General features: G+C 35.9%; 1 protein-coding gene across 3 annotated transcripts; it reads left to right on the top strand.

The window, feature by feature from the left end:
* Positions 1-1,652: 1,652 nt before the first annotated feature.
* Positions 1,653-12,965, top strand: LOC112685373. 3 transcript variants are annotated; one of them, XM_025557228.1, is made up of 5 exons: positions 1,653-2,033; positions 2,093-2,186; positions 10,046-10,180; positions 10,256-10,552; positions 12,427-12,965. In XM_025557228.1, the coding sequence occupies exons 3-5, from the start codon at positions 10,148-10,150 to the stop codon at positions 12,577-12,579; spliced, it is 483 nt and encodes a 160-aa protein (XP_025413013.1). In that variant the 5' UTR covers positions 1,653-2,033; positions 2,093-2,186; positions 10,046-10,147; the 3' UTR covers positions 12,580-12,965. The 3 variants fall into 3 exon arrangements, with proteins under 3 accessions (XP_025413013.1, XP_025413015.1, XP_025413014.1); XM_025557230.1 differs by having other exon boundaries at positions 1,702-2,033; positions 11,976-12,519; XM_025557229.1 differs by lacking the exons at positions 1,653-2,033; positions 2,093-2,186 and adding an exon at positions 7,324-7,363.
* The last annotated feature ends 826 nt before the right edge of the window (positions 12,966-13,791 follow it).

The raw sequence follows: 13,791 nt of genomic DNA, 5'->3' as shown, positions 1-13,791 counted from the left end.
TAATTTGGCTACTTTAATATTACCACGACACGGTCGGCGGTATATGATTACCAATAAGATGCGTTTACACATTACTTGTATGTATATAATATACACATAAATATTAATTTTATCACTACATATCCCAAGTTAAGTATTATAAAATATAAAAATTATTTTGTCTTATTTAATTATGTACAAATGGTATGCGCAAACACTAGTAAGTTTTAAAGTGTTTAATTCCATGCCTTAATAATCATTAATTCTGTAGCATAATATATTTTTAACATAATTTGCTAATTTATGCTATAATAAATCTAATCAGTACTGTATCCATAATAATCGGAACTTATAATTCAACAACTCGCAATTCAATGCTGAAAATATATTATTAACAAAATAAAGATCTTTCAGTGTATGAAAACCATACATAACAGAAATACTAACATATGGGTAAAAGATGTTGGAAATATTTATAAAAACAATTTAATGAAATTGAAAGAGTATAGGGCGTTACTGTACATTATATTTGATAATTGTGTAGTACTAATATCCCCCACGGAGATAAAATATTAAGTCCGCTTGTGTTCACCAGTTTGTGTACTCGCAGCACGATCGCACAGCAAAAGGGGTATTTAAATGGGGCAATCAAACGGAAACCCGATGCAAGATTATGGTGATAATGTGTACAAAAACTATTTAAAATCAAAAGTTCGTACCATTGAAAATTGGAATTACGGTTAATATTATTCCCCCCGAGTGACCCACCGTACATTGCAGCTACTTGTAGAATCATAAATAGTAGCTTAAAACCTTAAACTTTAAAGTTTATTGTAAAGGTTATCATCTGGTATACCTACAGCCCGTACACGATTTCTCGCAAAGATTTTTATTAAAATTTGTAATTTATAGGCAAGACGATTATTCGAGCGGTATGAAAAAATAAGAGTTATAAAATAACAACAAAGCTTTTTCATAAAGAAAATAAAAAAACCAAGGTCAGTAAAAAGTTACGACCCCGTCGGAGGATATTTAATATTTCTCATGCAAACACAATGGAAACGTTATTTGTGGAAGCGTAAAAAACCAAAGTGCAAATAAAATTAAATATCTGGCGAACGAAAGTGCGTAAAGGAAATCCGTCGTAAGTGTTATAACAAGAAAACTCAAAAATCATTCTGCTCGGGCGCTTATAGAAAAGTGTAATGCATATTTATATTTTAAGTAGCGCAAATGTGTCGATGGAAATATTCGTTTCCTGAATTTTTAAGAAAGCGATAAACCTGAACACGTTAACAGTTATTCAGACTGTACCTACACGATGTAAAAATAAAATGTTTGCCGACTGTTAAGTAGGTGCAACGTGTTATGGCTATTGTAACATAAGGTTCACGTAAGTACTTATATTTGGGAATAACGTAATTATCGGTTTTAAAATGTTCGACCACAGAAAGTATTGTTTTTCCGTATGCGCGTCCGCTGAACGACGTTTTGCGAAAATCAGTAAATAAGAGGCAAAAAAAAAAAAAAAAATAATACGAATTGAAAACAAAAAGATACTACTCGTGACAAACACGATGAATGCCAATTACTTCGAAGTTGTTGTATGGTAATGGACCATTGTCACGTGCGAAACTTCCCCACTCACCACTCCTCATGACGTCTCATCGACGTTGTTTGTACGCGATCCGCACTCTCGTGGTTCTATTGAAATGCAATGCAGATTTTTTCTCTTTCCGTCCACACTCTAGTCAAGGTTCGTTTTCAACGGCATAAGATAATATATTTCGAAAACGAAATAGTTCGCTTTGGTTTCCGTAAGAATACGCGTAGTACACCGGCGCAGCTCATGTACGGTAATACAGTAACCGTAATATTATACGTGTTGAGCTGTTAACCGTAACCGCTTGCGTACAAGTAATCCAATCCTAATTTGGAACGTGACAAACGGCCGTTCGATCGTATATATCCTGCGTCCTTACGTACGATAAGCAGATTCGTCGTGCAAATGCGTTGATTCAACCGTCTGCTTTGGACGTATTTGTTACCCGCAAGTAAGACGACGAAAACGAGCAACGGTTAACGCGTTCGTAAACGATTGCATCTGTTGCAGTTTTTGGTACCGGAGGATGCAAAGCAATCGTTTTCAAACATAGTGCGCGGTCTCGTCGTTCGAGCTTCAGCTACATTACATTGAACGCACCGAGGTAATTATTATTTATTATTCGTCGTACATTTTTTACACCATGTCAGTAATGGTTTTTTTTTATTTTTTACATATGCGTACGGACAGGACTATATTACCGTGAACAGAAATACATTTTTATTCGCAGTTTACTTTATGTGTTACTCGAGCCGATAAAGGGATGTTTTTCTTTTTCTTTTTTCGACTCCTCGAAATAATATTTCTCTTTCAACATTTCATTTTACGCGTCTTACATTATTGTTGCAACGAAGCGATGTTTTTTGTATGTTTATTTTGGTTTTCTTACACTTCGTACACGCATTGTTAACTGTGCAGTATATTAGTCAAGTGAATATCGACCATGAACCACAGCTATGTTATCCTACATGTGTTTTTCTAGTTTTGTTATGTAACAAACACATTTTCGGTTTTAATTGATCTTCACATCTTCACGTTTTGATATTTGATCAGTTTTATTTTTAATTATTCGAACTATTTTTTTTTTCTATTTACTCCAGGGACCGAGGTAACAGTTGCATTATAAAAAAGCCGATCGCCCGTCAACGGTACAGAAATTAATTTGTTTTTTTCTTGCACTCTAGACTAAATGTACAAAAGAAGAATATTATTAAACGTATTATTATTAGAAATCATTTATTACACAGTAAAAAAAGAAAAAAAAACGATATTCATTATTACATCCTACGAACTGGTAGAATATGAATTTAATTTATTTTCTCGAGTTGATTACAATTGATTTATGTTCATTTCAATTATTGTTGATTTATACATTTTTCATAATTTTTTTTTCTTCTGAGAATACATTTAACCAAACATAACAATTGTACAAACAATAGTAGAGTCAATTAGGTATTTAAATACCGTTTGCTTATACGTGTCGTACGTCACACATCAAAACACAGTATTTCACGTAATGAATAGAATTTGTTCTCCAAGTGGAAAAATACATTATCATTAACCATAATGTAGTACGATCACTGAAACGATACACGAATTCGATACTGTTGTTTTTAGCATTCCTCTTGGTGATGCGTAAGCATATCGCACTATCAGTGCAAGAGGGCCGTATATCTAAAAATTTTAAATTTACGTTTTTGGTATCTCTGAATTTGTATTTTTTTTTTTTAGAGTGGCGCAATCTATGTAATTATATTTTTAAATCGTCAGTTATACGAATAAACTTATTGCGCTATGACAGATCGAGAGGTAGCTGAAAACAATAAAACCGTAATCCGAAACGTGGCCTTTTGGTTATACACGTTGATGACAATATTATAAGAACATTTCCGGTCTAGTTAATCATATTGATGTTCAGCAGAAGAAAATCACAAATCACTATAAATTATCGAACATTAGTAAATGCTCTCCCGAACAATTTTTAATGTTTTTGATACACGGCCCTCTTGCACTGGTAGCGCGATATGTCACTTCCGTCAATCCGCGCAAATGGATATACACGGATGCAGACGGTGTCCCAATTATTTTCCAGTCCACGGGAACGGTTTTAAACTAGACGGATCACGCGTGACACTAGCTGTTTCGCGCGTGGGGGGGATGAAATATTCACACTGGTTTCGCGCGGACCACGGGAATCAACCCGTATGCCGACCGGAATGAATAAACACGTCGGTCGGGCAATCAGTCGGAGCGTTGTGTCCGCGATAGGATAGTGAAAAACGAACGACCTAACCTCGTCAACCGAATGCGCGTCCGAATGCAAAACCATCGGCTCTGCGCACTGCGTACAATACCGTTGCCGCAGCGTTCACCGACGTCGAGAACAAATACGGTCAATTGGGGGTGCGTATTGTGCACGCAAAAGCCGACGGTCGGACCGCGTACGATAATTATCATCGCAGCACGTTCTGCCCGTGAGAGGTGTCGAGTGCGGTGTCTATTGCGCTAATTATTTCGGCCGGACCGCGTCGAAACTCGAAATTCGGTCTTTGGGCGACGGAAGGGAAACGCATGTTTCGGGAAAATCATTTCGTTCGAATTCCTAACGCATCGAAGTCGATGGCAAACTCAGTTTTTCGCTGCACATTCGTTCGTTCGTACATTTTCTTTTAATTTTTCGCTGTTCCGGTTTACTGCCCACCCCCCTCCTCCCCCCAAACGATTTCTGTAATAAATAATATTTTCCTATTACGACGTCGACCACGTTTTGGAATAAGTCGACGTTTGAATATATTAATGAACTCATTAACGATGTACACAACTTTTACAAGTGTACGGGATACATCCGACAATATTGATTTTACTGAATCATACTGACGCTTTGGTAAAAATATTAAAAGTAGACTTATGGTTATAAGAAAATATTTATATTTGAAACGTTTGAAAACCCAAAGTCGTTATTTTTTTTTTAATTAAACAATGTTGACAATATTTGACAAGCGTTTGGCCGATGAAATAATATTAAATTATTATAATCAAGTGGGTTTTTTTTTTTTTTTTTTAAAAAAAAAGAAAAGAAAATTAAAAGACGTTAGAGCAAGAAGGTGTTTGTACTGTTTTAACTTAATTAGACGAGACATTTTCCATGTACAAAGAATTGTATTAGTTACAACGATCTTGTGACCAATGTATATTGTTATCATACAACCAATGATCTTATTATCGTAGTGAACGACCTGTTTGATAATTTCTTTCGATTTTATTTCTCAGACGACTTTTCCGATTCGCCCCAAACCAATAGGTGTTTTTAGTATATACGCTTATTCTAAAGCGCAGTTGGGCTTATTTTGCGTATTTGAAAAAGCTACATGCACACTTGATAATAAACTTTTGCGTGATTGATTTTTAATTGAATGTTGTTTAGTGTTATTTTATACATAACATTATGATTTATGAATAAAGTTAAAAGGACATTTATTAAAAAAAATACTTTCAACGCGAACGTAAATCGTTTTATACATTTTAAATGGGTTACATTTTAAATTACTTCACATAAAGGCTATACATTTTATAATTTTTAACAATAATTTGACAGGATATTTTGAGATCATAGTTATATTTTGATAGGCTTATTTAAACAAAATGCGTAATTGATAAAAACCCTTAGAATAACCCCTGGTATATGCGTTTGTGTGTGCGAGTGTTTGCCGAGTACGTTTTCACGTGGTACGACATTGTCCCGAAAACGGATTTATGCGATAAAAGCAGTACAATAACTGCTGTGTGTGTTAGCAGGTTTACGCGTCTTATTCTCAGCTATAAATCTCGAGCGATACGACGTCGTTTTCTTTTGAGTCGAAAAAAAAGACGGGTGCGCGCGTAAATAGGTACTAACTACATTGTTGTCAACTACAGTTCGGCCTGGCAGCAGCCACGTGTGTTATACAAACGACGTATGTTAATACTGTTATTATCACGGGGTAATTCAGCACCGTTTTTACGGGTATTTAACGCGACGACATTGTCTTGATTTTAGTGCGCGCACCGCTCTGCGGAGAGGTGTCGGCCGGACGACGACGCCTAATATTGTGCGCGCGTTAAAACGGTCTTCCGATTTTAGTACTAATAATCCCACCGTATGCGTATGCGTATATGCGTGTAAATGTATATTTTTTGTCGCGGATAACGATCGGTTTTAACGCGCGTTATTATAATGTCATATACGTTATTACGACCGGATTAATATTTTCTTCTCGTCGGGCAGCCGCTGATGATGTTTACGACCCTCTCGGACCTTATCCGTCAAACGTACAATAAAGCTTTTTAACGTTTACAAGTATATATTATATATTATTATTGTACATCGTCGTCGTAAGTGTTTCGTTTCGGTTTTTTTTTTTTTTTTTGTTGTCCAACCCGATGTCGTTTTCTCATCGCGACACCGACTATTACACTATTGTACTGCACACGCACGGAGGGGAGGTTATCAACTCGGACGATTTTTATTGGTCGTTACTGCATTGCATACATGTGCGCGTCCACGAAGCGCTTTTTTTCTCGGACCAAACGGTCACCGTTCGACTTAAAAAGTTTACGTGTTTTATTGCTATCGGAAAACGACGTACGCCTGCGCATCGCTAATCTCGAATACTCCGCGGATACAAACGATAAACGCGTGTGCAAAAACATATATTGCATTACATCGAGCACTTAAAGTCATTGCACGCATTACTATTGTTATTGTTGCAAACCTCTTATTCGGGTTTTACGACGCGGAGTGAAGCGCGAGGAAGCCGTAAAATTTCATACCGCGTTATAATCAAAATGATTCGTTTCCGTCATTCCCACGCGAAGTTCGCCAGAGAAAATAATACGACTAAATCAACCCGAAGGCATATTGTAACACAGCACAGTACAGATATTATTGTAAAAATCGAATTTTTATTCCCTTACATCGACGACGTACGCGAATATATTACGTACGGGCGAACAACATTTCCAAAAGAACAGTTTAACGTTATCAAATTGATGCAAAACCATTTCAGGATGTAAAAATGGAAATCGTTTTCAAGGATTGACTCGTATCACATAATTCTAAAACTGTCGGGTCTGATTACATAGTCTTTTCCTCCCCGTTATTGCTAATGAATATCTAACGCGAAAATTAGAATTTATAAACTAATAAATTAAAACAGCTGTTAGAAGCTGTGTAAAAACGAAATAATTTTTTTAATTGAAAGTAATACCAACCGGTTTAATGGACAATGATTACCATAATTTCCTTCGCATCGGAAAAAATATGAAAGAAATCGAATAGTTGCCAATCCTCCAAAAAACATTTTGCGCCTAACTTTCCATCTGTTATATCGGTCGCATAGAACAGGGGTCGACAACCTTTTGAACCACGCGGGACATATTTTTTTTTTCAAATGTTTATCAAGGGCCACACTAAAAAAATTTTTTAACATATGATATATACTAATAATTGTATTGCTATTATATTTGATTATTTTACATAGAAATATGAGTGTAAAAAATACGAATATTACTGGAACAAATTAAATTTTTTGACAAATTAAACATAATGGCTTACCATTATTTTCGACCAAAAAGTATAAATCAACTTAAGAATTATTAAAAAAACGATGTTTATAACAATTTTTTTTTTTTTTTTAGTCGCCATAATGTTTGGATTTACTTGTAGAATGCAACTATTACAAACGCAAACAGTCACACGTACGAGCATAATCACGATGTAATACTAATTGCTACAAACGCAATGTAACTATGACCATAGATTAAATATATTAGATACATATGTATTAAATACATAGATTAAATATATTCAAAATTTTAATTTTTAAATATATATATATATATATATATATATAAGTATATTTAAGTTATCCTATGACTGAGTAGTGCAGCCATCATTATTTTCGACTCCGATTAGACAAAAATTTTGAATTAGATAACAATTTTGTTTATAAAGAAAAAAGAATTAAATAGTATTAAAAATTGTATGAAAAATGTATTGAACAAAAATAAAACACAAAAATTAATCACCTTTGTACAGGCCATAAAAAATTGCTTCGTGGGCCGCGGGTTGCCGACCCCTAGCATAGAACGTGCAATTAGTGCAGATCAACCATTCAAAACATAGCGTCAACGTTGCTCTCCTCTTCGGTTTGCTTTTAAACTAAGACGCTCAATTATCACTTGATAATTTACTAAAACTACTTATATATACAGATCGACATGCGTGTAAAGAAAATTGTATTTCTTTTTTGCACCGTTGAAAAAAGTTTTCCCGAGTACATCGAACACGACCGAAAAAAAGTTACCAGACTAGTGTACCGAATCGCGATTGAAACACAAGCAAAGGAGAAAAAAAAGAAAAACGACATCAAAGAGTTCCGGGGAAAACGTTTGAGTTGCGTAGGATAAAAATAATATAATACACCCGTAATTGGTGTCGTCCACGAGTACAACATAATATAAATCGGTATAGAACGTTGTTTATTGATAAACACACGGAAAACGCGTGTAAAAAAACATATTTTATTATCGAAACCGAAAGGGAATACACGTCGTGAAATGAAGCACAAGTGACTCTCTCTCTCTCCCTCGCGCGCACACACACGCACACGTACCCTCTTCCCGATCCGCTGTCCGACTCTACTCTTTATTTTATTACCGTTTTCCATACGAAACACACAAAAATTAGTCAATCGTGAACCAACAGCAGTATAGAAGTAACCGAAATTGGATTACTACCTCTCTGCGTTTGACACTGCAAATATTTACTACTCAGCTTCTGCAGCGAGTGTGTGTGTGTGTGTGTGTTCTATAGAACGACGTTTTATTCCCATGGAGTCGGCCGCGCGCGTGTTTGCCGTAAACAACTCAAACGCATTTTTCCGCGCGCGCACGTCGTTTTTCACGGTCCGATTGCAAACACGATCTCGCATAATATTGTACACACACTCGCCCGAAATACACATAATACACTGTGTGTACATTGCCGTTTAATATAACAAGACTTGTATCGCATACGCAGCACTAACCGCGATCGAATAACGGATAATGTACAACATATTATTATAATATACGCGAGGGAAAAGGTGAACTCAAAAGGGGTTGTGGAAATGATAAAAAAAAAAAAAAATCTTTTTCCGAAAATTCGACTGCCTTCTCCTGATCGTTCGTACTCGACAGCCTATAAAACATTCACGGTGGACGTTGCGAGAAATGATTTGTGTTCCCGTTCCGTTCGTGATTCAGATGGCTTTGCACTAAAGCCTCCTCTTCTGATAAAAAAAAACGTTCGGTTTAATACATCTGTATCGCTTGAATACGAATGTAGAATTTTAGACGAGTATATCATATCGATTAAAGTTGTTCATTTTTATATACATAATTATTATTCTAGAGAAAACAAATACAAAATATTACACTATTAGAATGCGTTGACGAATGACGAATATCTCTTCAGTCGCTAATCGTTCACCTTTGTCTTTTTCAACATAATCGGTATACTTATAATAATCAAGCATACACTTAAAATGAATGTATTTGATTCTTAATGACCGACAGTCAATATTATTGATTAATATGTTTTTGGCGTACATCGTACGGCGATCAAATCAAAACCCGGTTTTATTGGAGAATAACGTTTCGCTGTTTTCTCAAATCAAATTTTACAAATCTCTACGAGAATACTTTCAACGAAATTAAGAGTTTACGTTGTGTTACGCAACGGAGTTGAATAGACACGACAAACTGAATAAAATATGCGTTGCAATATGATAATAGGTTTTGAGAAACATGTACACCGCCGTAGTGAAGTATCGCTTGATTGATTACGTTTTACATGCCTAGTATTTCGTATCATTGTATCGGCGCGGTAGAAGCCGAGCGAATAAACAAGAGTCATGACTGAACTAAAAAAAACATCCCGAAAGTTTTTGTCTGCAGCGCAGTAAGGAGAATAAAATATAGTCCCGAAAGCAGAGGGAAACACGAACGTACGTATAACGCACATGCGACCATTGTCGAAGACTTTAAAATAATATTGTGTTTCGTCGTTTTGCGCGAGGTTACAATAAATCCATTAAGTCAAAGTGTTTATTTTGGGCGCTTTTGTATAATGTGCGCGCGCTGATCGTAGCTGATGAGATGACAATGCGCGTCATATTATTATGGATGTGCTGCAGGAGATCCGAGACGAACTCGAACGCACTTTAAACGAAATAACATTGTAAAAAAAATAATAATCGTAACGGTTGGTATTATACGGATACGTGTCAATCTTACGGCATAAACCAAGGCGACGAATAACGCGAGGCTCTCTTTCGGAACGAACCGATCAAGTTCCGTTCCGTTCTTTTGCACGAGATGGTGTATTTCCTTCGGTAATTTCCCACTGGTGTCTCTACGGAAAACGTGTTGTGATGTTTATAGACGTTTCCGGTGTCGGTGGCGAGATGAGATGTACGTGTTGAAAGCGTACCCGGTGCAGGAGTTGCGCGCGCGGTCGTCAGAAGGTGTCGCAGAACTTTTAGCATGCTGAAGGCCGACCAGGAGAACGCTGTGGCGGTGAGTAGCTATTGGCAATCGTTTTACCCGCGATCCCTGGGTTCGGAGTGAAACGCGCCGACAATTGTTTCGCAGGGAAAGAGCATACTGAAGAGACGCGTTCGAAGCGAAACGAAACCGGCGGAGCTCGCGGCGAGGACGGACCCGGTGGCCGACGACGACGGCGCGAGTGACGCGTGCAAGCGGTACGTGACGTTCGACGAGACGATCACGGTGAAGAACGACAAGGACAGGGTGGTCAGGAAGCCGTTGAAGTTGGAACTGGTCATTGACAACTGGAAGTCGAGCGCGGCGAAAACGGAACCCGAAGCGATCGGACCCGATCCCGGGATCGTCAGACGTCTGGTCGACGAGTTCAACACCATCGACGACGTGAGTTGCACAATGATAATAGTTTGTACTTTACACCGTTGAAAACTGCGTCGCGCACGTACCGTCGGCACGTTGCAGTTTCGACGGTTTCAAAACAAGTAATCGCTCGTAGTGTAACCGTAGACTTGCCGCTGTTCGATTCGCACGCAAAACGCGTTGACACCAACTTCGTTGAGATCACACCTCATTTTTCCGTACAACCCTTAACCGTACAACATTGTATTTGCACCCCGTTTCGATCCGCGATTTCCGTGACGCATAGTAAAACCGCAAAACATAGGTACGTATCCCTGGCACCACAATGTTGAAAAATCCAAAAAAATGTTGTGCCATTAATTGTACCAATTTGTTTCTAACACAACGACTATAAATATTCATAGTTTCCAAGACGACGACTATAAATTATAAAATGAAACATTTCCCTGGCGTCCGAAATCAATAAATATTATATAAATGTTGTATTACAATACATTTAAATGGATATCCGTCATAATACCAAAAACTCAAATAAGAGGTTTTATGTTTCAATTCCTCCAAAATCGTTTTTAGCATTTAATTGTGTACATTTGTGAATTGTTCTATAATTAAAATAAATTTAAATGATAACACATTATTACCAAGTTGTTCAATTAAAATAGTACCTACTATTTTATAATATAGTATATAGTATATATAATAATTATATAGTATGATATATTAAATATCATAGTCGTAACTATGGCACATGTACGGTACAATTTTTTTTTTTTTTTATAGGTTCTCGGGTTAGTTAATGGTTATACTGTAGAAATACTACGGTCAAAGTAAATAGTTTTACATTTCATCGACTGTGTTTTATCATATCACAATATTAAATTCAAAACATTTTTACGTAGATACTGTATATTCGGCTATTCCGTGGAACTAATATATAAAAATAAAGAATATTTACAGTCGTTTTCTTGGAAACATATGGATATTTATAGTCGTTGTCTTGGAAACATATTGGTACAAATCGTGGTACAATTAATGGCGCAAAAAATATGGATTTTTCAACATTGTGGTGCCAGGGAAACGTGCCTGCGAAACATAACCGGGCGATGACCACCCGACGCGTTAGCGACAATCACGTCCAGCGTCACGTCAGTCACAATAGCGTTATCGTCCCAGACGTACATCAACACTGCCAGTAGCGTACACCGAGACTAACAATTTTCGGTTCGTTGTGAATTTCCGATCGGGGTACACGAACGCACCACGAGAACCTAGATGTAACTTACCTCCCGTAACACCGTTCAACAACCCCAGTTGCCGCGAGTTTATTGAGCGAAAAACATGCGTAATATTCCGTTCCATGTAAATTAGTGTTTTTTTTTTTTAAAAAATTTTGTTTTTAATTTAGCATCATCGATTTCGATTGACTTTTTGTTTGGTTTATTCTCAGACATTAACTGATAATCCCGATAACGATCGTGCTACGTTACCCGAGGAGGATAAGGTTAAGGAAGACGAGCCGATTCGGAAAAACCAAACGCATATCCCGTCGCTCAGCGAAGCGTTGGAATCGGTCAACTTGACGACCACCGACGTCTAACCCATCAATACGTCTAATCTAGTGCGCACGTACCGAAAACGATCTGCGCCAACCGATTACCGTACATACCAATCGTATTCCGTTTGTTCTGCTTTAAATATAATCGACAAAGTGCATTTTTTAAACAACTTCGCGTTAAAAATCCATTACATCACGTTAAGATAGTATGTTTGTATTAGAAACGTTATATTTTTTACGTCCCATTCAAATAGATCTAGATTTGTGTTTAGTTTTCGTTTAGTATATATTTTATTTATGTTAGATGTACTAATGTTATGTTACGTATGCGTAATTCTTGTAGAAATCAACGGTGAAAAAACCGACGGAAGGTAAGTTAACTTTACTTGGCCATGTCCAAAATATTGGCAACGTGAGCAATCTGATAAGTATGTTCAACTCAAAATCAACCAACAACAGAGCGGAAGAACTTAATACCAAAATCATAATTTTTTAATTTGTTACGATTACGCCGGGTGTAATAAACATGAGGCGTGATCATAAAAAGATGTTTGGATTAAGCCAGTTTATCGCTGGGACATGCTAAGCATCACGGATGAAATCGAATAGTGTTACTTCATCGGTAATTCTATTTTCGATCGCCTACTGTAGAGTGACAAGTTGACGCGAACGCAACATGTGAACGAATCAAAAATGCATGATTCTGTACAGCAGTGTTTATCAATGTTTGTATTACGGCGACACATCATTAAAATATTTCATACCTAATCACACACCGTAAACAAGTAAAGGTGAAAAAAGACTCTTATTCAATATATTTACCTGTAAAAATTATATAAGTAAGAAACAACTAAATGAGAATTATTTAATTCTTATGTCTTAGACGGTATAACATAATAAACCTTATTATACCAATTACCAATTCATATTTTGTTTAATTTAATATACTTTACTACACACTTGGACTTATCTCATGACACAGCTGATGAGAAACACTTCTGTACAGGCTTAACTATAATTAATATAATTATTAGAAAGTAGAATATTTTTTTTTTTTTTTTTTGTTAAAATCTAAATAAACTAATTGAGGTAAAATTATATTTTGTTAAATAAAAATTTAATTTTATCATTGTGTTACCATAATAGTTTATTCATTTATATTTATAATCTACTATAATACTAATGACTATGAAAGGAAAAATACAGCCCGTTTTACGCCTAATAACTCGTATGCTAAGTTTTAAATACTATTATTGCCATTTTATGTTATATTTATAATGTTTTAAAGCGTATAAAATAAAAATTGTTCTCTTAAAAATAATTTAGATATTTTTGTTGATTGACTCTATATAATAGGGACAGCAAACCTACTTTTGGTCAAGTACAAAAATTTTCAATTGAAGTTTAGAAAAACGTTCTCGTGTTCAAATCAAATTATATTTTCTACGGATAAAAATAAAATTTCAGATTTATTATATAATTCTTATTAAGCAAATGGGTAAATATTTTTATTTTTTTTTGTGATTTTGTAAATTAAGTTTTATCAAACATCCTTAAATTTGGTGTTATATATTGTTTCTTAGCAGTTGAAGTTTTGATGTCGGAAGTGTACTTTATTATTTTAAGCGAAACGCAATCAGCAATTGTTTCATTAGTTAAAGCATATCTTTCCTTTAGTTCAATTAAATTTGTTATGGGGAATAAGCTT

The sequence above is a fragment of the Sipha flava genome, unplaced genomic scaffold, assembly GCF_003268045.1.
Source record: "Sipha flava isolate LNK unplaced genomic scaffold, YSA_version1 274_pilon_pilon, whole genome shotgun sequence".
Lineage (NCBI taxonomy): Eukaryota > Metazoa > Arthropoda > Insecta > Hemiptera > Aphididae > Sipha > Sipha flava.
The sequence above is the reverse complement of the archived record's forward strand: the minus strand, read 5'-3'. Positions and strand labels throughout refer to the sequence as shown.

What these genes read in the sequence shown, in the direction of transcription:
- LOC112685373 (XM_025557228.1), top strand. Translation starts at nt 10,148, where the DNA reads ATGCTGAAGGCCGACCAGGAGAACGCTGTGGCG. An exon ending in ACCAGGAGAACGCTGTGGCG is followed by an intron (nt 10,181 to 10,255) that starts GTGAGTAGCTAT and finishes ATTGTTTCGCAG; the next exon opens with GGAAAGAGCATACTGAAGAG. An exon ending in AGTTCAACACCATCGACGAC is followed by an intron (nt 10,553 to 12,426) that starts GTGAGTTGCACA and finishes TAATTCTTGTAG; the next exon opens with AAATCAACGGTGAAAAAACC.